Source organism: Tachypleus tridentatus, chromosome 1 (assembly GCF_004210375.1).
Source record: "Tachypleus tridentatus isolate NWPU-2018 chromosome 1, ASM421037v1, whole genome shotgun sequence".
In the NCBI taxonomy this organism is placed as follows: Eukaryota; Metazoa; Arthropoda; class Merostomata; order Xiphosura; family Limulidae; genus Tachypleus; species Tachypleus tridentatus.
This window is the reverse complement of record NC_134825.1, coordinates 144,195,654-144,221,795: the sequence shown is the minus strand read 5'-3', so window position 1 is coordinate 144,221,795 and position 26,142 is coordinate 144,195,654. Positions and strand designations below refer to the sequence as shown.

Sequence of the window (26,142 nt, the reverse complement as noted above, 5' to 3'; positions counted from 1 at the left end):
AACACATAACCACTTGGTGGAAAATATTAACTTAAAAGTAACAACAGTAAGATGAGTAATGTAAACATTTACATCTACAGATAAACCAAATATATTCATTCTTTCAGAAAGTAATGAGGCAGAATGTATTAATTCATTCATTGAGGTTGAAGCACATAATTCCCAGTGTTCCTACCCCTTCACACATTGCAAATGGGACAAACATTTCCCACTGTCAGTACTGTTTACACCTTCCTTAGCTAGATTTAGGATCATCATCTGGACTATCATCACTAGAGCTAGCATCATCTTCTCTCATTGCCTATTCATCATCATGCACTTGAACACCATTTGATTCACTTTTACAATCTTCTCAAATTATGTTGTTACCACTCGCTGCTATAAATGTCAGCACGATCATAGTCTATTAATGAATTTTACTTACAAGTAGTTAAAATTACAACACCTAATAAATGAACAATATGAGCATAAAGCTTAGATTTGTACATGTTCATTATGTAATAATACTCAAAATATGGCCAAAACTGCATAACCTAATCATAGATGGAGCTTTTGCTATTTGGGAGGAACATCCCTTTAGATTAGGATTTTCAGTAAATGAATTGTCACTATCTATGTAGCTTATCGAAAGTTAAATAAAATTAAATAATTAGGCCAATAACAAAGGACAAGTTTTAAATTGAAGAGGAAGCAGTATTTTTCCAAAGATATGAATCACATGTCTAATGCATGTACACAGAAAAAAATATCTGTTTGAAATTAGTTCAAATTAAAGTAATGCATTTAAAATTAAACAAAGAAGAAAGTCATGGACATTCCAAATGGGAAAGAAATGAGCTTGTTATGTGGCTACTACAAGTGCTATATTACATTAACTTGGGTAAAATTGGGAGTCAACTCCTAAGTGTGGAAAAAGAATTAATTAATTCATATTTAGAATATATGTCAGAAACAAACTGAAAAAACTCTGATCAAATTCCAAAGCCATATGCAGACGATGCTGGATGCACCAAATGATTGCATGTATATTAGAAATTCCTAGTTTGGAAGGAAAAAGAGCCAGTTCAAAATAAAGAATTTCTCCCATTTTGAATAGATTTAAAATGTACAATGAAATACTAATGATTACTGTAATAACAAATTATTACATACAGTGGTTGCATGCTAATAAATAAATACTGGTTATCAATTTTAAAAAAGGAAAAAAAAATCATACCTATTTGCCTGAGGAAGAGTTGTAAAGTAGCTTCACTGAGAGCACCATTGGCTGTAAATAAAAACAATATAACCTTCACACAACATACAGCTGTTTGAACACAAACCCTTATAAAGCCAAATTAACACTTATCAGTAAATCACCAAAATGTTATGATAAAACTTTAAATATTTTAATGTTAGGTTGGGTGTGTCATGACTTTTAACCTGAGCATTATTTTATACTTTAACTTTCTTATAAACCTCTTAAATTGCATTTATATATTTTCTTTGGTAAATGCAGAAATTCATACAAGTACACTGTTTTCATTTGAAGAATATGGCTATTTAAAGCTCTAAATAGGAAGAAACAAAAATACAAAATTTAACAGAAGATACTGCTATTAACATAAGCACTGTTTATTAATTATAAAATATTTTTTGTCCAACTAATGATCAGACTGCATTTGTCATGATCTACTAATGGCACTGAAAATGTTTCTTAGAGAAATTAGTGGTAAAGTAAAAAAAATATTAAAGTTTAGAAAGCTCATATGTAGAATACATTTGTATTCCTAAGTGTTTGTTTTAATGAATCATACTTATTATAAATACATAATTTTCCATCACCTATGTAACTAAAGCACACTTGCTAATGTGTCTTCACAGAACATTCAAAATACAAATGATACTGACTGATGCTCTGCAGAATAAAAGTAACTGTAAATTTTTCTAAAGATGTAAATGTCATTATAAGAAATAAAAAATCAAGTAAAATTTTCCTACGTATATGACATTATTGAAGGCAGTATAATAATTAGTATTATTTTAAAATATTTTAAAGTTATAATTTTCATATCCTAAAATGTATTTTATATAAGTACTTACACTTCCATAAATATTCTCATTCAGTACTTTCACTCTATATTCAAAAAACACTTTTTTTAAGTCACAAGCCACTTATCTCCCTTCCATTGGAATTGACTGATTCCAATGTGTCTCTCATGCAAATATAAATCAAAATACATTGGCCCTCCACTAATAAGAATGAGACATACTCTCATGATACATGTGACTCCCTCTGTTCAAATCTACAGAACTAGCACCTCATGTTTTGGCAGAAGAAAGAAGCATTAGGTGAAACGAGAATCATACTATCAGTCAAATACAATCCATAATCCAGGCCACCAGGAACTACCATCCATGTCGAGATAGGAAAGAGGATCATTTAGTCTTCACCTCAAGTTCATGAGACTGAAGGAAATCAAGAATCTCAGACCCATGAACAGGGCACATGTTTATACAATAAACTGATAGCTCAATCTGAAAACCCTACATCAGCATTGAAAAGATAACTGTGTAATGTAAACCATCTCTGTCAAGTAACATTACCAGAACCATCCCAAACACTCTAACATCTACAAAATAATAAGCACTGAATGTTACTGAAAAGGGAAGAACTTTAATAATCTGAAAATACCTCCACTGTGACCAACAGTATGGATGAAGAAACAAGAGTATAACTGAGAGAAGAATACAAACATCAGTAACATGTATAAATTTGTTGATTGGTTCAAATCTAAATCAAAAACTCAACCATAGGGACTCGACAACCACATGAGGCAAGAATGAGGGATCCCATTCAAAAGGGGTGAATGGCAATTTTGACATCTTATTCTCATTTATCTATGTTTAATAATGGAGAATATCACAATATCTATACCAAGAGAAAACAATCACCCTATTCTTAACTGAATGATTGAATAATCATTTCAATATTTTGCTCTATTTCATTAAATCATTCAGGAGAATGCTTCCATGGTGCACCACCCAAGAGGCTTGGAACTGGAAAATGGTAAGAAATCTCAAATTCCACTAGAAGAAAAGGTAGATAAAACATGGTGAAGAGTCCAGATGAATGGCAACACCTGGAACAATACAATGAATGACAATGAAACCCTATTTTTAAAAGCAGACCATAACTAATTTATTCAATACAAGGAACAGCAGGGATGGGCAGCTATCCCCTTCTGCTTCACTACAGGCGAGTATGGTCTGGAATGGGTAATTTTTTTTTTTTTTTAATGTTAGCACAAGAATATATCTACAAGTAATCTTGTAGAACACACAATTCCTGCAGTGTGCATTATATGGCCATGGAAATATAACATTCAATATAATAGAGCATGTACAGGGCATAGAAGTCTACTGTGATCAGGCTGAGAATAAAACTGTAAAATGTAACAAAGGGAAGGTGGCCAAATAAAAGAGTTATTCATGAACCATCAAAAAGTTAGGGAAAAAACCCTCCAGAGAAAGGAGAAGATATGTAAAAGGACTAAGAGTATGTGAAACATCAAAGGCAAATAGGGCAAGAAAGGAAGACACAGGAAGGATAAAACAAGAACTAGGAGAGTGGTTCAAACACTAGTGAAATAAGGCAGCGATTCCACTAGCTGTGAAAAAAACCACATGAGCATAACCTAGGGGATACCATGGAGATCCCACCCCAAAACAATGAAACCTCTATAGCTGTACAAGAACTGAAAGCCTATTGGACAAGGCAAAAGAGGTGAAAGGTAAGCCTAATTAAGATGGGTGTTGAAAAGAAAAATACCCTAATGAACAAGGTATTGGATACTTCACAGTAAGGACTTCTCTAATTTGATTAACCGGTTCATTACAGCTAACTCCAGGAACAACTGATAGGAGCAACAGGAGATAAGATGGGAGTTCACTAAAGGCTTATCACATAACCTGTCAGAAAAGCATCAGATCAGACTAGGTACCAATATTTTGGGCTAAGATTAACTTATATTTAATAAAAATACTTTACCCTCAATAAATTGTAGGTTACTTTGTTTGTATGAATTTTGTGAATACATTAAACAAGGATCTAGTCACACTGTACCATTAGGATATTTTGTCATCATCTACTGTACTCTCTATAGAAGAAATTTTTTTAGCTTTCAAATGTTCTCAGAGATGAAAATAACAATTAAAGAAACTATAAAAACTTTATTTGTGGTTTCATCCAAAGTATAAGCTTCCTATTACATTACATTGTTCTACTGTGCAAAACAGCTGTCTTGCCATTTTTACACAAAAACACAGGTTCTTTCTCATACCACTTAATTCATTTTTCAGTGGTATTTGAACTATGTTTGGATCTATTTTGAAAACATATATATGTAAAAATGGCTGGTTTGGGTTAAGAAAATGCTTATGAAGAGGAGCGAACAATGTTTCAACCTTCTTCGGTCATCGTCAGGTTCACAAAGAAAGAAAGAGGTAACTGACTAATAGCTGACCACATGTTTGAAGGGGGTTGTGTAACTGAGTGTAGGAATGTAGAGGGCATGCTTAGATGTTTGATGATATTTATTAATATGGGTATAAAGGTATTCCTTTGTATTGGTTTATTTTGGGCTTAAGTTGTTGTATAAGTAAGGCTTCTTTAATTTTGCATTTCTTTATGTTTGTTTATTTAGTATTCGGGTGTTTTCTATGGTTATGTTGTGTTTATTTGACTTGCAGTGTTGGAAAACGTGTGAAGGTGACTTTTTATATTCTTTGAATCTAGTTTCCATTTTTCTACTTGTTTCTCCAATATAGAAGTCATGGCAGTTATCCCATTGTATTTTATAAATAATGTTGGTGTGGTGTTTGTCAGTGCAGTCTTTACATTGTATAGACCTTAGTTTTGTTATTTACTTTTCTTAGTTGATTTTGCTTATTGTTTAGGTGTGTACATATAATTTTTCTATGGTTTGTGGAGGAAACTTACTGATGTTGATGAAGTATTGTTTTATTTTGTCTAATTCGTCATTAATTTTATCTGGTGAGCATAGTTTTATTGCTGTGTTTATTTGGTTTCTTAGTATGTTCAGTTTTTGTTTTGTTTCATATGCTGAGTCCCAAGGAATGTATAGTCCAGTATGAGTGACTTTTCGGTGGATTTTTGTTTTAAATTGTGTATCAGTTCTTGTAATTCTGAGGTTAAGAAATGATATTTGATTGCTTTCTTCCTGTTCACATGTGGAGTTAATGTTGGGATGTATAGCATTAATGTGATTGAAAAAATTAAGTGTGGTGTTCTGTAGATATGAATCCTGCAATCGTGTCATTTACATATCTGTACCAGTATAGTTGTGGATGTAATGCTGTGTTAACTGTTTGTGTTTCAACTTGTGCCATAAAAATACTGGCTAGAACTGGTGATACTGGGTTGCCCATGCTTAGACCATTTGTTTGTATATAATTGTAGTTGTTGAACATGAAGTTTGTCTTCATCGTGGTAAATTTCTATAAGGGTTGCTAATTGGTTGCTGGGAATGTCTGTTGATGGGTTAGGGTCTCGAATATAGAGTTCTAAGGCTATCCTGCAGGCTTCAGCAGTTGGGACTTCTGTAAAGAGAGATATAACATCAAAACTGGCCATTAAGGCTTTATGATTAAGTTGATTAAGATTTGACTTGAAATTAAAAGAGTCTTTGATGAATGAGCTGGCTGATGTTACATATTTGGGGAATGCCCATGCTATGTATTTACCAAAATTGTAATTAAACGATTCATATATGGACATTATCGGTCGTAATGGAGAATCTGGTTTATGGGGATGCTGTATATATTTGTGGTCTGCATGAGTCAGTCTTGCGTAGGTAGGAATAAAGTGTTCTTGAAATTGTGTTGGCTATTTTCATTTTTAGTAGTATTTTTTTTAGTTGCATTTCATGCATCTTTGTTGGATTTGTGTGTATTGGTTTAAATTTGTTTGTGTCTGATAGGATGTTCTTCATTTTTTGGATGTAATCATTTCTGTTAGTTACCACTTTCTTTCTTTGTGAGCCTGATGATGACTGAAAAAGGTCAAAATGTTGTTCGCTCCTCTACATAAAAATTTTCTCAACCCAAACAAGCCATTTTTACATATATATTTTTCTCTAAAAGTGGGTTTTCTCGTCATCTCTGATTATTTTGAAAACAGTTAGATCAGTTACTATTATGGTTAAATGTATGAGATAATAAACAGGTAAAAATGATACATTTTCCTGTTAAAATCAGAGAAAAGAAGGAAATATTGTCTGAAGTTGGTATTCTCTTACTGAAGATTAATTATCATGGTGTGCCATGTTTCCTTTCCTGTGCAACTTTGATGCATCCTGCATACAGTCCAGTTTTACCCATTCACATGTCTTTTATCTAATTCCTTCTTAGTCTCCACCTTTGTCTCTTTCCATTGGTCTTGCCCTCCAACAATGTTCTCTATATTGTCTGCTCTCTGACCACATGACTATAACATCTACACTTTCATTACATAGTCTTTCTAATTACCTCTTCATTGGTGACTTTGTTTCAAATGTTTTCAATATTTTTCTGAACATTCACATTTCAAATGCATTGATCTTATCCTCCATATCCTTGCTAATTGTCCACATTTCACCTACATGTACAAAAGTAGACAGTACAAGGAATCTAGTTAGTCTCTTCTGTATTTGACACTAATGCTTTTTGCTGTCAAGACATTTTTAGTTGCAAAAAGTTTACATTTTACAATTTTTATTCATCTTTTTATCTCTATCTCACATTTGCCATCCATCATAATGATATTACCTACAATCCAAATCTCATCACATATAACGCTAATCCTTTCTATGTCTTGATGTTCTCTGTTCACTGTCATCATCTTTGTTTTTTTGGTATTCACTGTGAGTCAAAATTCTGCACTTCTTATCGTAACCTCATCTTCAATCTGCTGTAGTCCTTTTGCTGTTTCGACTATTAAACTAGTGTTTTCTGCATATCTGAGACTTGTAACATTCACTCCACCAATGCTCACTCTATATAGCTTGTCAATCTTTGCAATAGTTCTATGTATACATGTTATAAAATTTTAGCAAAATTATATACACTTCCATCTTACTCATCTTTTTATAGGAAATCCTTCACATGAGAAAAAACTTTGAAATTCTCTTTTCAGTGTATGATAGTTTCTTAAAGATTTATAATCATACAAAGAAATAGTCAGAAATATTCTGTAAAGAAAACTTGCAAATACGTTGTCTACACACAAGGCTCTTCATAGCTTTGCAGAAGTGCATGTTTGAAACTTTTTCTGTGAAAATAAATGATATTTAATGACAAAATATCAGTCCTAAAATATTTGAGTAAAAAAACTTTCAAAACTGAGTTATGATTACTATTTTGTTCTTGAGTTTTGAAATTTCATATATAAATATGCACTTACACCTGAAAGATGCTAATCAGATTGAAAAAGGTTAACACAAACCCTGAACTTAAAATTATGAAACAAAAATTTGAGGCTTCCTTCATAGATGATCATACGAATTATCTGTGTTCTAATTTTTTATCATAAATATGCCTTGAAGATATTCTATTTCATTTCTCTGGCTTATTCAGTAATGAGTTTGCTCAATGTTGTGACAATATTTAGTTTTGCAGGATTTTAATACTTTCTCAATCACTTTTGTGTCAGTAAAGTAAAAGCATAACTAGACATGAAGTGCATTACTAACTCATCTGTATATTCTTTTCTGTTATTATTTTTTTTGTAGAATAGAATTCACATTTGTTTCTTAGTGCATAATTTATTTTACTTTTATGTAGCATTCAATTTCCTCACATTTTGGTTTCAATAACAAGACATTTGAATATTTACACTGGCTAAACACTTTATTAGGACCTACAAACTCTTTCAGATTGGGCCTAACCTAAGCTGCAGATTAGGTTGGTCACATGATGTGTCAAGTGATCTTTGCAGCACTACAAATGACTGACAAGTACATTTGCAGTCAGTATAACAGACATATATATATATATATATATATATAAAGCAAAGAAAATATATTGCATTGCTAAACAAGGTACGATAGTGGGTGGGTATTAGGGCTGCGATGATTACGGACTTTTGTAACCGGTTAATCTTTGCCTTGTAACCGAACTGTAACCAGTTAATCGTGTAATCGTCACAGCCCTAGGAATTTGTGTATGACGGCCGCACCGAATGTTAACAAAAACTCTAAAGGCTTTCAACAACAACAACGAAAATTTAACCAAACAAAAAGGCAAGCAGTTCATAAAATCGCAATAGGCAAACATACCAAAGTCAAGGTCAAATAATGGAATATTTACATGCAAATGTCGATAATCGTATTGTTTTCCCTCGTTTATTTTTCTTGGAAAAAATCTTAGATTAACCGGTTAGGAAATCTGTAACCAAACCGTAACCGGTTAATCGTGTAATCGTCACAGCCCTAGTGGGTATTTAACAGGTGTCAAAGGAGTCATAACAGTTTCATTAGTACAATGGTCCAAGACATTGGTCACTGGAGTTTATCAGCAATAGTAAAAGGTGAATCAGTCTATTCTGAGGGTACAATGTGGTTAGAAACATGTAGTAACACAAACAGGATAAAGGCAGTTAGACAGGATGATAAAGTCCAACTGTCATTAAACAATGAACTAAATGTCATACATTCAATGCAGGACAATCCACAATCATCTCCAGCTGTACCTTACAAAAAACTGCAACAAATTGACTACAGCAGTAGGAGACCATTATATAAATTTTTTATCTCACATATCAACAAGAGTAAATGCCTCAAATGATGCAAATTCAGTGGAGTAAAGAGTACTGACAAGAAATGAGGTGGTGCAACAAGTAACACTTTACCTTGGACAGCAAACCTGGAGAAGGTCACACAAATCACTAAACATTTTGCATTGTTCCACCTGTCCATGCCTCTAATGGTGGAGTCATGGTTTGAAGCATGTTTACTGGCATCTCCTAGGCTCTTTGGTACCTTCAGAAAAGAAGACAAATACCAACTCTTACCTCAGAACTATTTCTGATTAAGTGTCCAGTGTTACTCCATGTGTAACCTGATGGGAATGAGTATTTCTACAATGATAATGCTCCCCACCCACCATGCCCAAATTGTAAATGCATGATTTGGGAAACAAGGAGACTTAAGGCACCTTACAGCCACCATAATCATCAGTTTTCCAACTTAGCATCTGTATGATAAACTTGAAAGACATATCTGCTACAACCATACTCTGGATATCTCAATCCATGAATTAAGTATAATATTAATGACTCAAGAGGAGAAATCTTAAGGGCACCTTTCAACACCTTTTAAGTTTTGTGCCAATTTGTATCATGACTGTTAACTGAGGAAAAGGAAGCCCAATCAATTATTAGGTATAGGCCTGAATAAAGAGTCAAGCTATTGTGTGTGTGTGTGTAGTTTGAACAATGATGACTTACCATGAAAGTAGTCAGCCAGGTCTCCACCATTGCAAAACTTTAAAAAATGAAAAAACAGACTGTTATTTGCACATGCAAACAAACAGGAGTTGTCTATCAGTTAACAGATCAAGTTAAGACAAAAAATATGTATAATAAATTTTCTATAAAACATATTACTATATAACAATGGCTCAAAACCATCTTCTTGACTTATCCTACAACTTGCATCAATCTCAGAATATTACTACTAATTTATGATCTAATATTAAATTAGTACAATAAAAAGTAATGACCTTCAACTGCTACAGTGCTGTCCAGTGGTTAAATCTGGATTTTGAAAGAAGTGAAACCTTTTGAAATTCTAATCAGAAGACCAATAACACTAATGGCTTGAATCCTCAATGGATTAAACTCTGTTCTGGACCATTCTTCCTCAATTTAATCCTTGATGTTCTCTTTAATTATCTCATAAATATATATTTTAAACAACTGATTACCTTACAAGATTGTTGAATATGAGAGAGCATAGAAATGTCCACTGATTAATTTTTTTTTCTATATTAATTATATATAATTTTCTTAAGTCATTTGTTACTGCAAATTACCCATTTTGTTTTATTCTGTTGTTACATGTTTCCTCTGATGACTCTTATAAGCTTTGAAGTAAATCTTGTAAGGTTTTAAAATTTATAACCTTACATAATGCAGTAAAAAAGTAAATGTTAAGATAAAATAATAAATTTATGGAAATAAATAAATACATGGTATACACACACATTCAAATCTTAGGCTTTACAAAAACACAGAAGAAAAAATACAAAACTTACAGCATATGAAATATTTTCTTAAAGAGATCATTTACATACAAGTAAGTACACAAAATTGTGTGGTATTCCAGGAACAAGTATCTAATCTCTAAAATAATAGACTTAAAGATCTAATATTTCAAAAGACAGATTTAGTGATTAGTTAAAAGTACAAAAGCAGATGAAACTAAATATTTTATTAACTTAAAAAAGAAATATTAACATTGTTTGATGGTAGGAGCTATTGTAATGTGATAGGTTATTGAAATAAGCTGTACTCAGAAGTTCCTACACATTCAACATACACAAAAAAATTTGAGAAAAATTACCAAATCTCTACATAATATTTTCATGAATTTCAAGAATTATTTCACAGTTTTTCTTGTAATTTCTAATGCAAGGTTGGTGATCAATAACTACAACATTAGCTGAAAGCTAACATTTTCCTAAACTGAAAATGTATTTAAACTAATACTCACCTCTAATAACACTTATAGCTATTAATGAAATGCCAGGGTATCTTCTTTGCCCATCTAAGCATTAGTCTGTTTTTCTCATGTGCTCCAGTCCTTTATATTCAACTCAATTACTCTTGGTGATAATTGTATTGTAATCTTGAGTGTACCAAGATAAAAGTGATACTCAAGTGGAAGAACCACACTATATCCAGGGAAGGTATGTTCTTTACCTGAAACTTAGTTCCTGTATCAATGGTGAAATTGTAACAGAGTGATCATCACTACAGGTCAGCTCCAACCAGATAGCCAAGGTTTCACTACATGGGGTTGGAATTAAAATCCCATATTATATGATTATTCCCTCACCCTTATATCCCATATTTTCTAAAGATGGTTGGTATGACTACTGCAAACTCTCTTTGTTAACCTGAAGTTCACATTTTTCTGTACTTTATTTTAATTAAAAGTTTTTATACCAATACTAGCCATTTTAGAATACATTTTTACTTCAAGTGGATTTTTTGTCATCATGAATATCCAGTGTTTATCACTAGGATAAGTGACCACAAAGTTTATACATAGAGAAATACTTCTGATGGGATCCCAACCTGTAGCTATTAAATGACGTGTTCCAAACCACCAGAATCATGATGAAAAAGTAATCAACATCAAAGCATACAAACTTTCTCCTCCACCTAAAAATGCCTGAATGGCAACATCCTAGGCTACTATGTTAACCAAAGAAACAAACCCATCCAGGCTGAAATTATGAATGTTCATCTTCACACTACAACCAACTAAGCAAGGAACCTTCCACTTGCTCCCAGAATTATGGGGATGATGTGGAACAACTTTGCTCAACCAAGGATGCAGGATGGGACAACTTTGCATTTGGAATTACAAGGAGATAGTGGATCTCCTTCCATGAACAATATACTAAATAGATATTGATCAAAAAGAAGGGCTATTCACACCCCAACCAGATAGCTGAGTGTCAAATATGAACCCATGCTACAAGTAAGTTCCCATGTTGGCTGGTGCTGATTTTACTGACATCTGGAAAAAACATCCAGGTACCTGGGTAAGAGGGCTCCCAACCATCCCTCTTCTCTAGGAGTGGAGGAATTCACTCTAACACTCTCAAGGAAAAGCCTCTGTCCATCACTCCAGTGTCTGGAAACTACATGTAATAAGGACTCCCTAACTCCACTAACAGAATTGGGTGAGGGAATAATGCACACTGGGGACTCCTGAGGAGTAGTGTTCTGGAAACAGTGCAATAGGTAAACAAAGTTCCCTAAATTGTTAAAAGCAAATATATACCTTGCTTTATTCAATCTGATGATCAGCAGAGATGGACAGGATTCCCTTTAGCTTCACTCATGATAGTCCATGAGTGGCAGTCCAACACAGTATGGTAATACTACCTGGTGAGCTCCTAGTTGGTCTTATGGAACACCTCATTTCTAAAAAGCCTGTTGCAATAAGTAGTATTAGCAATTATAGTGAAATAATGGTTGTCAGTGCAGAACTGATTTGATAAAAGCACACCTGTCTGGGAAACAGTCATTACAGAGTGGGATCCTATAAAAATAAGGTAAAAATAAAAGATACTCTCTATGTAGGTGTCCTAGCATAAATACTTAAGATACTAAAGGTGTGTAGGTAAAAACCCACAGCTGAAGAGATTGTAAGCATGGGCAAATAATATGATAAAGGTATTGGAGGAGGTCCACATACAAGACTGCAAAGTGATCTCCAATTCAATCAGGCTGCTGAGGACATGAAAAACAAATCTGATTACACGTGACTCACAAGATGTACACTGTCTTCCAAAAGAGCACAGAATAATGTGTTGTATAATATATTTATAGGAATATGTGCAGGCAACAAAACAAAACAAGACCCTTATTAAACATGACCAAGATTAAAATCTGTTTGGACGTAGTAAAAATAACTCAGCAGATGAATCACAGAAAATGACTGAATCCCTTTCCTGTCAGAAAGTGTTGAGTAAGAACTGGTCTGTGGCCAAACAGTGCAAATTATTCCAACTGGTGATATTCATAAGTCAGTAGCCATGAAAAATAATCTTGCAGGTACAGGAGATACATGGCATATAATATTCAGGTCACAAACACGTGTAAAGAAAGAACATGTAGCCTGAATCTAGCTGTTAAGTAACTGGAATGGTCATTGGGACCAAATTTTCAAAACAACATGTGGGGTCCATAGAGTACTGGGGATTCAAAAATATATGGTTGCAATAATCACACAGTAATCCACAAGTCTGCTTTAAACAATGGTGAGTGTATATGTAAAAAAACCTCTGTTGAAAAAACAATTCAAAAACAAGTCATGGTTGACACTACTGATTGAAGAGGGTTCAACCTCCCCTTGATGCAACATTCCTGGTATGCATGCCATTATCTTTGAGAAAGTGACTTGAAACAGATACTAAGCCAGATACATGTCAACTTTAGAAATTAAACCCCAACACTCTGTGTAAAACAGCAGAACCTATATGCCAAAAGCTTGAGTTTCTGGATAGCCAGGTACACCATATCCAATCATGGATGAATCTACAAAGAGAACCTAAAGAGAAGTGTAAGAGTTGGACACACTGAAAGGAAGTACAGAAGCAGAAACCTGGATGTAGCTGCCAATCTGCTGCAATCAACGAGATCTGATAACAGGTTGGAATAAATCATATTTCATGCCACGTGTAACATATGAAGTGGAGACAGAATGTTGAGACTGATAATCTCATCCTGTCCAGATGGAAAACATCTACTGCCAAGGCCCAAGAATGAGATCCTAGAGACCAAATTGTTAGTAACTGGATGATCCAATGAAAGGCCAATCCACTAATTAGAGTTTTAAAATTAGAGGCAAATCCACTAATTAGTTTTAAAATTAGAGGCAATTCAATTTTACTTTGCAATGAAACATCTATTTTGTCTTTTATTTCAACTGAGACAATGGACTGTTACCACAGGTATTGCCCATGGAACATGGCAAGCTAGAAGGGTGATACAATGAGACTATCCTTGAGAAAGGAGGTCCAAAATTAAAAAATAAGGAGTTCTAGACCATATGTCTCCTTAATAAGAACTATAAGACACCATCACAAAACAGTGAGAGTAAAGCTCTCATAGACAGCCCGTGAAACCATGCCTGTTGAAAACCAAGGACAAAAACATTGTGTTGGTGAACCTTATAATCTGTTCGTAGAGTCTGGAAATCCTGACTATTAGTATATGTACCCAATCCCTTATGAAAGTCATTTATAAAGAGAATGGAACTATGAATGAGGTGGCAGTAGAGGAATCCAAATTGTAGAAGCATCGAAATTTAACCCCTCAAAACCAAGGAATGTAGAAACTGGAGAAACTATAAAATAGATGTGTATGGTTCCAAGCTGCTTAAAGAATAATAAAAGGATCACTTGTGTTCTCATTCCAAAGGCACAATGAATTTGAGTGATGCACACATTCCCAGAAAGAGAAAGAACCATCCATACTAATCTATTACACTGAGCAGGATTGGAGACAGATGAGCCCAACTGAGAGATGAAAAATAAAATATACCCAGACTGATGACATAAACTGAATTGGAGCACAAATAGATGTTGCAGTTCCAAAAGAGAAGCCTGCCTCAGTTGTATATAAAATAGAATCAGGGTGTGATGGTCTAACAATTTGCAAGGCATTGGCAGCAGTAAATAGTTGTCCAAAGAATGGTGTGTAAACAGTCTGATGCATTAAATGAAACAAAAACTTGAACAATATAGCAGCACCCACATGAAGCCTATGTGAGACCAAAAGAAAAATTTGGAACTGCATTACCCAACCACTGTACACCACAAATGCCAACAGTGGTGGAACTCCTTTACTAGGGTAAAGTGCAGACAGGAATTGATTACAACCAAGTTGGACATCTACAATCCCAGTAAAAAAATTAACACAGATTAAAGAATGATTAACTTATAAAACTTGGAAAGACCAGACATTAATATAGATGAGAAAGATGTATGACTGGACACCAATGTTTTGTTTTCATAGGCCCAACAACTAATAGGAATAAAAGTTTGTTTGCTTGTTTGTTTTTAAATTTCGCACAAAGCTACTTGAGGGCTATCTGTGCTAGCCGTCCCTAATTTAGCAGTGTAAAACTAGAGGGAAGGCAGCTAGTCATCATCACCCACCGCCAACTCTTGGGCTACTCTTTTACCAACAAATAGTGGGATTAACAGTAACATTATAATGCCCCCATGGCTGAAAGGGCGAGCATGTTTGGGGGGATGGGAATGTGAACCCATGACCCTCAGATTACAAGTTGGATGCATAATTGTAGAAGATGTGAAATGAACAACCAAGTTGTGACCCAAGGACCTACAAAACTTCTAGAACAATAATTAAGATTACAACACATCCAAAAATTCTTGGGACTGAGCCTCCACAGCTCCTGAAGGTATACAATAATCACCAATAATGCTGACAATCTGACTAGGTAGTGGAAACACTGGATTCAGACAGAATTAATTCTACATTTCAATGTACCAAGGAGATAACGTCAGTGACTGGTACTCATGACTCCCTTGAGGAGCCAATGAAATTCAAGATTCCAACAACAACCGGGAGGAATGTAGAAGTCAAAAATTGAGCCAATGTACATGCTAACGATGAATCCAGCTTGATCTTGAGAATCTTCTAACAATATGAAGTGAAAAGAAAATGTTAAAGCTAAAGTTTAAGTCTATAGACTTACTCTGTCCCATTAAGGGACATGGACCTATATAGATGAACTACAAACTCTGCCTTAGAACCCCAAAATACAAGAAATATAAAGTACTTGAAAGTCTAAAGACCGTCTACACCTTGTAAAGGTAGGCAAAATCACTAAGTTCCAACAACATGTCATATAAGGATTAACTTCCCTTTCAGGTAATTAAAAAATAAACCTTCCAGCAAGAACCACAACTTCAGTGCATGAATAAAAAAATTTGCTCCCAAAATGTTTAGTCCCTAATTGAGTTGCAAACTCAAAAGTAACTGAAAAAAGCACAAAATATCATACACTCAAAGAATCAAAAGAAGAAAATAAAAAATCAAAGGAAAAGTAGCCTCCTTTTCATTTCTCATAGATCATCTGAAGACCATGGTAAAGTCAGTTGTTTTATTATAGCAAAGCAACTGCAAGCCATCTGCTTCATCCACTTCAGGAAATCAAACTCCAGACCCTGATGCCGTCTGTAAACCTACCACTGACCCACAGGAGGAGGTGAAAACCCACAAGACTAAAAGAAGGTACACAGGAAAAAACAAGTCTAACATCTCATTAAAATGTCAAGGATCATCCTCAAAACCAGCCTCAGAGCCCCATGAAGGACCATCACAGATCCAAATATATATTTTCATCTACCTACAATTATCATCAATGAATCTTAACTGTGGTACTTAAACCTAAGTTTGAGCTCTTTGTTAACAATAACTGAATTCATACAAACATAAATGAGAAAGATATACTGTGAATTACTTAGAAACCATTCAAATATATTTTACGTGTTTGGGTTCATTATATTAGCAGGTATGGGAAGGGAAACCCCCTACCCTCTTGAAAAACCAATAAGCTTTCTATATCCGCTTTGTAAAAACAACAATCTCCAAATTACCTTTGCATAAATATTAATGTTTACTTGCTGTAACACAAGCAAGTTATTTGCACAGAGTCAGCCAGCTAGAGATGAACCCTGACTGGAAGAAGGAATGTTGACTAGAATTCCAAATTTTTCTATCTGTATCTATCTATATGAAATGTGACAATCTTTTTAGAAAAATGCATAAATCTACTGCACACAAAAAATGTGCTGCAAAAATATCTCTAACTGTTGTCAGTGAATTAACAATATCAGTCTTACTGAGTCTAATAAGTCAGAGTGTGAGGTAATTTTCATGTAAAGAATAGTAATTTGCTTGTCTATGATACATTTGGCATGTTGCATTTCCATAACCTCTGAAATACATATCTGCATTTTTCTTAAGATTTGCTTAATGATTTTCTTGTGCTTGGTCCTCCCATGTGTTGAAGGCAAGTGAAAGGATATTATCAAGATCTTCTCTTAGAACATGCTATATATAAACTTATTTAACAAATATTTTTAAACTCTTTATGACTAGATAACTTCCATGATACTTATTTGTTCACAATAAAAGGTTTGCACTATGCTAAGTTCTATTTAGAGCCTCAATAACCAGGTGGCAAGTCTTAAATGTGCAATATTTAAGTATATGATGCATTGTGTATATCATGCACTTTTTCACAATCTTTAGTAATATAGATCCTTTTCGAAATTTTCATAATTGCTTTTGTGCAGGTTTTTTTATATGAACTCTAGGCCTAGAACCATTAGAACTTCTCCATTCAAGCATGACTTTGCTTTTCTCTGTTCATTTGTTTTAGATCAGCTGTCAGTTACTGTGCTACCATTAAGATAAACTTATCCTTTCATTGGGTGACAAACTGATACATTAATGTTTGAAATTGTAAATTTTAAGAGACTGACAGAACAAGTGGTGATGCCAATAAGACAATGATTTCAGAAACTTTGCCACTTGACTTTCATTGTGACTAGTTACGCAGATATTCACTTATGGGAATGAAAGCTAAAATCAAACCATAAATAGGTTAATGGCAAACATTTTCCAACATGCTAAAGGTAAATAATGTCTCAACCTAAGCCAGAAAATGTCTAAGTGACCAAGGAGTAAACAAAAATGTCACAAAATGACTTCGGTAAGTTCAGAGTACACAATACTACAAAACTAAGAAATTGTTAATTAAAATTCCTGTATATTTCCCATTTTCAAGAATGAGTAATAACTTTCTGTATTTAAATGCAAAGTAAAGAAAAAGAACATTTCTAATAATGGAAATAAACTTGTACTGAACTGAGATATAAAGTTAGTTTTACTCATAAGGATATATATATATATATATATAGATAATTAGTAGGTTGAGAAGTAAACATTTATGTAATGTAAAAGAAAGAAAACTTTACTTGCAACTTCTCTTTCAAGACAGTGTCAAATTTAGATGAAATTGCAATATCTTATCTCATAATGATCCCCAGTTAACCAATCATAAGTATTACAAAATATATCCATGTGACTAACATAGTGTTCCCACATATGTTATACAAGGTAAAATTAGAAAGAACATAACTATCTCATTAAATAGCTACAATGATCAAGTCTTGCTAAAGAAAACAACAATAAGAGTTGAATTGTAGTATGATTTTAAATGAATTTATCTGACCCAAATTAAAATTCACAAAAACTTTAAAATTTTCTATACTAACTAAAGTACACTATAAGAATAAAATAGCTTTAGGTCTACTGAACCATGTGCTGTGACATTTATTATCACATAGTACATATACAATAGTTGTTGTGAGCTACAAAGTTATAAGGTTTGCAAAAATTAAACTACAAAATTGTCATAATAGACCTACACACTATATAAAGTCATGGAGAAAAGTTAGGACACCCTATGAAAGCCTGTGTATTTGTGTAACATTTTTGGATATAAAGATATTTAATCTCAATTTTAACAATACAGAGAAATTATAGGAATATAACTAAACAATTAAAACTGAAGAAAAGACTTTTCAAAATCTTCTGTAAATTTGACAACTGTAAAATGGAAAAAAAAATTTTTTGATCTTAACATGAAAATCACCTTGTACCCAGACCAGTCAGGGTCCGAGTCAATTTCGTCTCCATAAGTTCACAGACAAATACATATTAAAAGAGTTCTTGTGTACAAAAGAGGTAATGTTTATTAAAAACTTGTCAAAAGTGTATGTAGATGAATTTACTACAATAGAAGTTTTAATATGTATAGTTTCATGGTTACATGATGATTAGAAGTTTAGTAAAAATGGCCAAGCTCATAGAGATAAAAGGGTTACATTTCAATTTTTCTTGGTATATTAAGCTGGTTGCAGCATTGCATGTGATGATCTTAATTATAATATTGCGGAAAGATAAAACAATATCAGTATAGGAACAGACTATTGGGGACATCACAGATAAATAATTCTTGAAATTCTAGAACTTTTGGCTAGGCTTGTATCATTGTCAAAATATTATTTAACTACAGTGTACTGTTTAAAGCTTTGTATACTTAAGCTAAGCTAAGCTATAATTACAATACATTGATATTTTATGTACAACATATACTCTTCTCTAGAGAATGTATTCATCCAAGCAATATCATATTTGCATTTCACAAACTGAAATTACCTCTTAAGCTACACAAAGACTATTAAATTTCTCTAATTTTAGAAACACACAATAAAAAACAAAAACACAAAAAAAATCTTACTTCCATAACCAAATACACATGATGCGAGGTTTCCTGTAAAAAAACAAAAAACATGTATATTCATAATAAAACAGAATTTCTTACTGTATATTGAAAATGTAATTGTGTAATTGCAAGTCAACAGTGATTTTATTGAGCAAAATGTAAACTCTCTTTTTAATCCAAGTACATTGGTATGTTTTTATAGTAATCTGAAACTTAAACTTGAATAATGTTATTCACAACAACAAAAGGTTAAAATTACATGTGATACAAATTAAATTATAGTGCTTACCTAAAATATACAAACTGGATAAAATAATACCCTAAATGTGCATACACTTTAACCTACGTGCATTTAAAGTACATTAATAAATCTCATACAAATCTTTATAAAAATAAAAAAAACATGAAATCAGAGAAACTTGAATACAGATGTAATGTCTGAATACTAACAACTGAACTTGGTGGTTTTGGTAACTCTATGCCAAAACTTAGATACATATTAATCATTTTAATATCTTCCTTCTAAACTTCTTTCAATGTCAGAAACATAAACTTGCTGACAGAAAAAGAAAAAAAATTTAAAAGAAAACTCAAGTAATCTTTGAAAAAAGTAGGCTAACACTGAGCACAAACATTCACAAGAGTCACTCATAATGTAACAGAAATTATATGAAACTTGACAAAAAAGCACATATACTTTAGCAAGAAATCAAATACAATATGAGATACTTTATTAGACAGATACTTTTATTTTACCATACAGAGAGATCTGACCTAATTTCAAACTCTAATAACTGCTAATATCTTAAAATTATTTTTTCAATCACATGAAGGAATGTAATCTACATTTATAAAACATACACAACACTATCTGTAATTGTATCTCTTCATTGTTTCACTGGAACACTGTTGAGTAAACATTACATGACACTATTAAAACAAAAAAATTAATTGCAAATTTAACAAGACATTACTTATTTGTTCAACCTTCTGCTTTAGTTTCCTGAATAATGCTCTACATATATTTTCAAAAGTAAGTGATAACACTATGTCTAGGCTAACTAAACAATCAAAATCTTCTTTCAGTAACTAACATTCTTTTGTGTACAGTGACTTCATTGCTGCACCACTTTTGAATAATGACAATCTTTAAAAAGAAACAGTTACTTAATCATTATTATTCTGAAAGATACACATTAAACTTTAAAGTACACTTTACTTGTATTTTCCTATAAGCCAGCTTTACAATATAATATAGCTAATAATATAGACAGGAGAATGCTAGTTTCAATTTAAAAACTTTATTTGGCATAAAGTAAAATTTTTGTTCTTATTTTTTGCCAACTAAAGTGTTTATACTATAGCTAACTAATGCTGACTAACTAAAATCTAAAATCAAATGCAGTATTAATAATACACACGCACTCTTGTATAACCATTACTACATGTCCCCCTGTATTAAACACAGACAGACAAAACCACAATGCCTTTCAAAATTTGCATACTGGATAAGATAAAGTTTGAAAAACATGAACTTACACTTCAGATAACTATAAGAGAATTTGTTATTTTAACTGACCTTCTGTTTTTGTAGCTTCTCTAGAATTGGTATGTAAAACTATGTACCACATACCAGCCCTGAAGAAGCTGCAAAGAAGAAATGCCAGTTAAGCGTTATCTTATAATTATCGGGAATGTAAAGGTAATGTATTTTAACTTTATCATCAAAAACCCATTTAAGTGTAAAAAAACAGTAAAGGCCTCTCAATATTTTCAATAACAGAAAAAAATCACAGAGAAATATTCTAAAGATAAATTATGAAACAAATCTAAACATAGTCTACCATTACATACAAGTATTCTCTAACAACTATTAATGCCCACAAATATTTAAAAACAGTTGCAATTTCTTAAACAAAACACATTGTAATGTTTAATAAGGTATCACACAATAGTTGCTTACCTTACACTCTAATAAAGCCACAACATTTTCATGGTGCAATTCAGTAAGTTCCTGTTCATAAAAAAAAATATATATATATATATATAATAAATCAACATTATTTTTGTTGAACATTTATAAGAATTTATAATGAACTATATATATATGTGCAATCTTTATTCCTATATAAACATTTGTAGAAGCGTTTATAAGTTATAGTTTTCCGATACTGAAAATTATTTCTGATAGGCACATACCTCACAAGATTAGCTCTTCTTGTTCAGTGCTGCCATTTATATGCTAGCTTTTTACTTATGTACAACACAAACCTTATGCCCCTCCTCATTGGAATTAATACATTCCAACATGTCTCTCATGCAAACCATCATCCATCATCTATTAACTATAAGTAGCATATCATGCTTACATGATACACACAACTCCTTCTATACTCCTCTACCAAACCTTTATTTTGAAGCTTGGAAGATGTGAGCACCAGAGAAGTGGAAAACATGGAAAAGGAATATGATACAATACTTATCTTCCCTTACAATACTGGCTAGAATCTCACATTGAGAAGGAGGAAAGACTGGTACGAGGGGACAACAGAAGCATCCATACAATATTCCCTTATCCTAAGAGAAACAGATCCACATCTGAAGATCAGAAGGTGGGAACTGTACCACTTCTGAACAAGGTATACTCTTCACCCACGTACAGAAATTTGTAAAATACAAGGGCAGAAATTGTGAGGTGTACAGTGACTAGAGCATGTTGAACTGTACTCAGTAAGTTAACTAAATCCAAAAGTTCCTCTGTGGGATACTGGTATACATGAGAGGGAAGGATGAGGATTATACCATCTTCACCTCCAACCCAAGAAGTGGAGATTAAGACCTGCACAAATTCCTTGATATTACACAAGAAGCAACACCCTACAACAATGTGGGACCAGTTATCCATCACCAAGAGGATGGATTCAACTTCTGTGAGGACTTACGTTAATTGGTTCATTCAATTACAACACCCAAATGCTTGGAATTGACATCCACATGAAGGTAGGATGAGAACTCCCAGTCATATGTGGTGAACTGAATGTGTAATGAATCAACTCCAAGTGTTATGGAATGAGTAACAAAGGCTTCATTTTCCAGTTGGTTGTCATTTATTGGAGCAAAGCTACTAGGCTATCTGCATCAAACAACCAACTAAAAAAATTAAAGTGAAATCATTATAAAATGTAAAAATGAATCAATTTAAAAATAAATAAATTATAAACAGCTAGTAAAAACTTAAATACAGTTAAAAAAGCCAATGACCTTTAAAATTTTTAATATATTAGTAAGGTGGATAGTGTCATTGATGCATCAATCCCAGATAAAAAAAAAATGATGAGTTAAAAGACTGGCCAATTTGTAACTTAGCCAGGACAATTTCCTCCTTCCAATCCTTATGGAAGCAAGACAGCTTGACTCAGAAAAGCTTGTTATCACATTTATTACTCCAAGTCAACTGCCAACTGACATGAAGCCAAGCCTTGAATACAGGACCATAGTCCATGCATGGAATAGGCATGACAGTGATAGTGCCAGAGCAGATACACAGAGCATAAGGTAAGGAGAGAGCATGAAGAACCACATTAATAACCCCATTTGGAAGAGAAGGATATTAAGGAGGCCTTTGAATCTGGAAGGAACATATGAGTATAATGAGAACATAGAAAGTAAAAACCCCATGAAACTGAAAAAATGAAAGGTGTTAGGGAAAGCTGCCCAAAATTCATAAAACAAGGAGACTGAAGACCCACAGTAAAAGAGCCAGGTGAGAAACTATGTCATCCAAGCCATAGAAAGTGTGTCAGCAGGAAATCCCCTGCCAACTGACCAGCAGTGGGAGACCTTCCACGTGCGTTAATACACTTACAGGTATAATAGATGAAAGGATGTAGCTAACAGGGAGACAACTCTACATGTGAAGCCAGATGTTCTCATAAAGGACTGTATAGAAACAAAGCATGAAGATGCAATGTACAGCATGGTACTGATGCTGAAGCAGAAGAAAGGGAAACAGTGGAAGAAGGACAGGTGATAAGAGGTGTAGACATTGGACCTGACAAAGAGAGATGAGTACCAGAGAAATCACCCAATGAAGCAGTCAGATGAGAGGATACACATAAAGGTATCAACAGCCAGAGCTTGTAGATGTGGTACAAGTAACCAAAAGGGAGACAACCATGTACTGAGGTCCATAGCAAGTGTATCCAATTAATTAAAACTCAATCAAAGGCAAAGGCTCCTGAAATTTAGTGCATCAAATGACCATTCTACAAGAGAAAATTGCCTGGGAGTGAAAGATTCTGCAACTGGATTGAAAGAACCCAGCACAATATGAGAAGAGATAAATGTAATGTGCATGGGCACAGTATAGAAGATCCAAAATATGAAAACAAAGATCTCTGGGCTGGGTGCTCCCTTTGTGGCTAATAAATGCCACAGCTGTAGAGTTGTCTGAATGAACCACCACCAGGCAGTGATGGGCAAAAAAAAGGAAGTAATGCAGTGCCCAAGAAATTATGAGAAGGTTGAGAAAGGCAATAAGGAAGACAGTCTTGCCTGCAAACTAATGACCCAAAGCATTATGGTGATTGACACAAGATCTCCAACCCTGAAGGAAAGCATACACAAGTAGATATTTGACCAAACATGGGGGAGAATGTTGCATGCTCACTGACATATAGAATTAGTCCATCCACCACTATCATCTCTCAGGAAAGGAGGAAGATAAATGGTTATGAAAAAGAATCTCGTGAAAGGTTCAACTGTATGCTAAGAGTCCACTGCAAATATTTCACATGGACATAATCATAAGGGATCAACAGTCATAGAGGGCCATATCCCCAAAAGACACAATATCTCACAAACAATAACTGACCAATCTGACAGGGTGCAATGAACTCAAAAGTCCACGGGATATAGATATAAAGGAGAAGGTTGAATGCAAATAATGTTGGCATTTAAAAAGACCACCAAAAGTACAGGGATTAGATGGGCCAAAGGAAGGATCCCTCCAATTCAACCAATCAGCTTACCATAGCTGCTACAAATAAAAGTGATGAGGGTGAGTGGTCAACTCCTATCTGAAATAATCTAAAAGGACTTGTACATCCAGATTATAATGGAATCTCAACCCAAGAGCCTGAAAATGATAAGCAAAAGCTGGTATGATGCAACAAAATATCCATCAATCCAAGGTAAGTTCCAAAAGAGTACCCAAAATAAACAAACTGAAGATTAAAGTGAAAGTGCTAATGGGATGTGAAGGTAGACAATAGAGACACCCATTATGGTCACCTGTCACCCTAGTCAAAATGCCCATCCCAAGGTGAAAAAAAGACACCATGGTGAACACAGAGAGTGCAATGAAGTGATGAAGGCAAAATATTGACCAGCCATCAATCCACAGTTGTCTTGGAGACAAAGAAAAATTGGGAAGGAAAAATCACCAGAGGGATGGTGAACTGGTTCAAATGCTTGATGCAAAGTAAATTCAAAACTGCTTCTGACAAATACAGGAATGTCATGAGATCTTAAGGAAGAAGAAAGAAAACAGGTAATCAGAGATGGGAAGAAAACTGGATAATGAAATCTTATGAAAGAACTCTTTGCACCCATTAATTGTTGACAAAGGGAATCCAGCAATGAACAAACAAAAACAGTGGAGCTCCTACAGGGTAGTGACTAGTACTGGTGGCAACAGGCAGTACTCCATTGAAGAAATAGATGAAATGAAGTACTCATAAATGAAGGAATAGGAAAGAGTTTGAAGGAATAGTTGGCACATGAGGCACAACTGAGACAAATGAACTACAAATGTTGTAAGGATAAACTGTTGATGGGCTAACTGCTGATAAATACATGATCAGATTGCTTGCACCTGAAGCTCGTGAAAAATGCTTGTCAATGTTGTAACTCCCAGATAAGATTAATTTCAGAAGCCATAACACAGAAAAGTTTCACAAAACTTGATTGCCTATAAATAGGAAAAAAGAATTTGGTTGAACAAACCAAATGAAGTTTAAAATTAACCACTTTGTGAGGAAAACAAAGACAAACATACAGCAGTAAATAAATAAAAAAGTATGTCTGAACTTGAACACTGCCAAATGAGAAATGAAGGTTTGGTATAGGAATATAGAGGGAGTCACATGCATCATGTGAGCATCCTATACTACTATTGGTTAATAGATGATGTATGATAAACACATTGGAATACACTACTTCTAACAAGGGGGAGCACAAGGCTTGTGGCATATGCAAAGATAATGTTTGCACTGAATGAGAATCTTGTGAAAGGAAATACATACCATGTCGGAACATGTACTTACATTATTACATTATTATTGAGATATACAAGAGCAACAATAATGTTGATAATAAAAGTGATTATGATCTCTCTTTCTACCTAAGACTTAGTACAAGTGATGAGAAAAGCTAGATAATTAACTCAACATACTTGATTATGTGTGAGCACTGATTAGATCAATTAATGTCATGTACAATAACTGATTAATAAGAATTCCAATTAAACCAATTAATATCATGAAAATAAACTTATCCAAATTTGTGTTTTTGATTATTCCAACTATCCAAGTTGTGAAAATAATGCCATTAAGATTTTTTGTTATCATATCTGATTTATTCAAAGTTGTTTAGCTTAATAACTCAGTATAAAGAGTCACAAAAATAATCAATTAATCAAAACTATGATTTCCTATTATTATTATGAAACATTAGCTGGGTGCACTATTTTTATATTTAGGTTAAATAAATGTAGATATATTTAAAATAAAGTTCACTCTGAACTGCCAATAAAACAGGTAAAAAAATGACAAGTTGGTTTTCTATAATTTTGTAATTCAATGGTGCTATATTTCCTCAGGGTAAGGTAAACCCAGCAAAATACCACAAAATTAAAATTTTGAAAATACAAGTAGAAAATTTGTCTAGTAAGCACTGAATCTGAATAGAAAATATTCATTTATTATACAATTAATTTACACACATTACAAGTGAAATTTTGGCTTTGTGGGGAAGTAGA

General features: G+C 33.5%; 1 protein-coding gene across 1 annotated transcript in view; it reads right to left on the bottom strand.

Moving 5' to 3' along the window:
* LOC143226012 (serine/threonine-protein kinase unc-51-like) overlaps positions 1-26,142 on the bottom strand; it is a 116,367-nt gene that overhangs the window by 74,931 nt on the left and 15,294 nt on the right. The window contains exons 3-6 of the mRNA XM_076456384.1: positions 21,067-21,117; positions 19,119-19,151; positions 9,485-9,521; positions 1,217-1,267 (exon numbers count right to left, since the gene is read on the bottom strand). Coding sequence (XP_076312499.1) covers positions 1,217-1,267; positions 9,485-9,521; positions 19,119-19,151; positions 21,067-21,117 — 172 coding nt within the window. The remainder of the gene's footprint in view (positions 1-1,216; positions 1,268-9,484; positions 9,522-19,118; positions 19,152-21,066; positions 21,118-26,142) is intronic.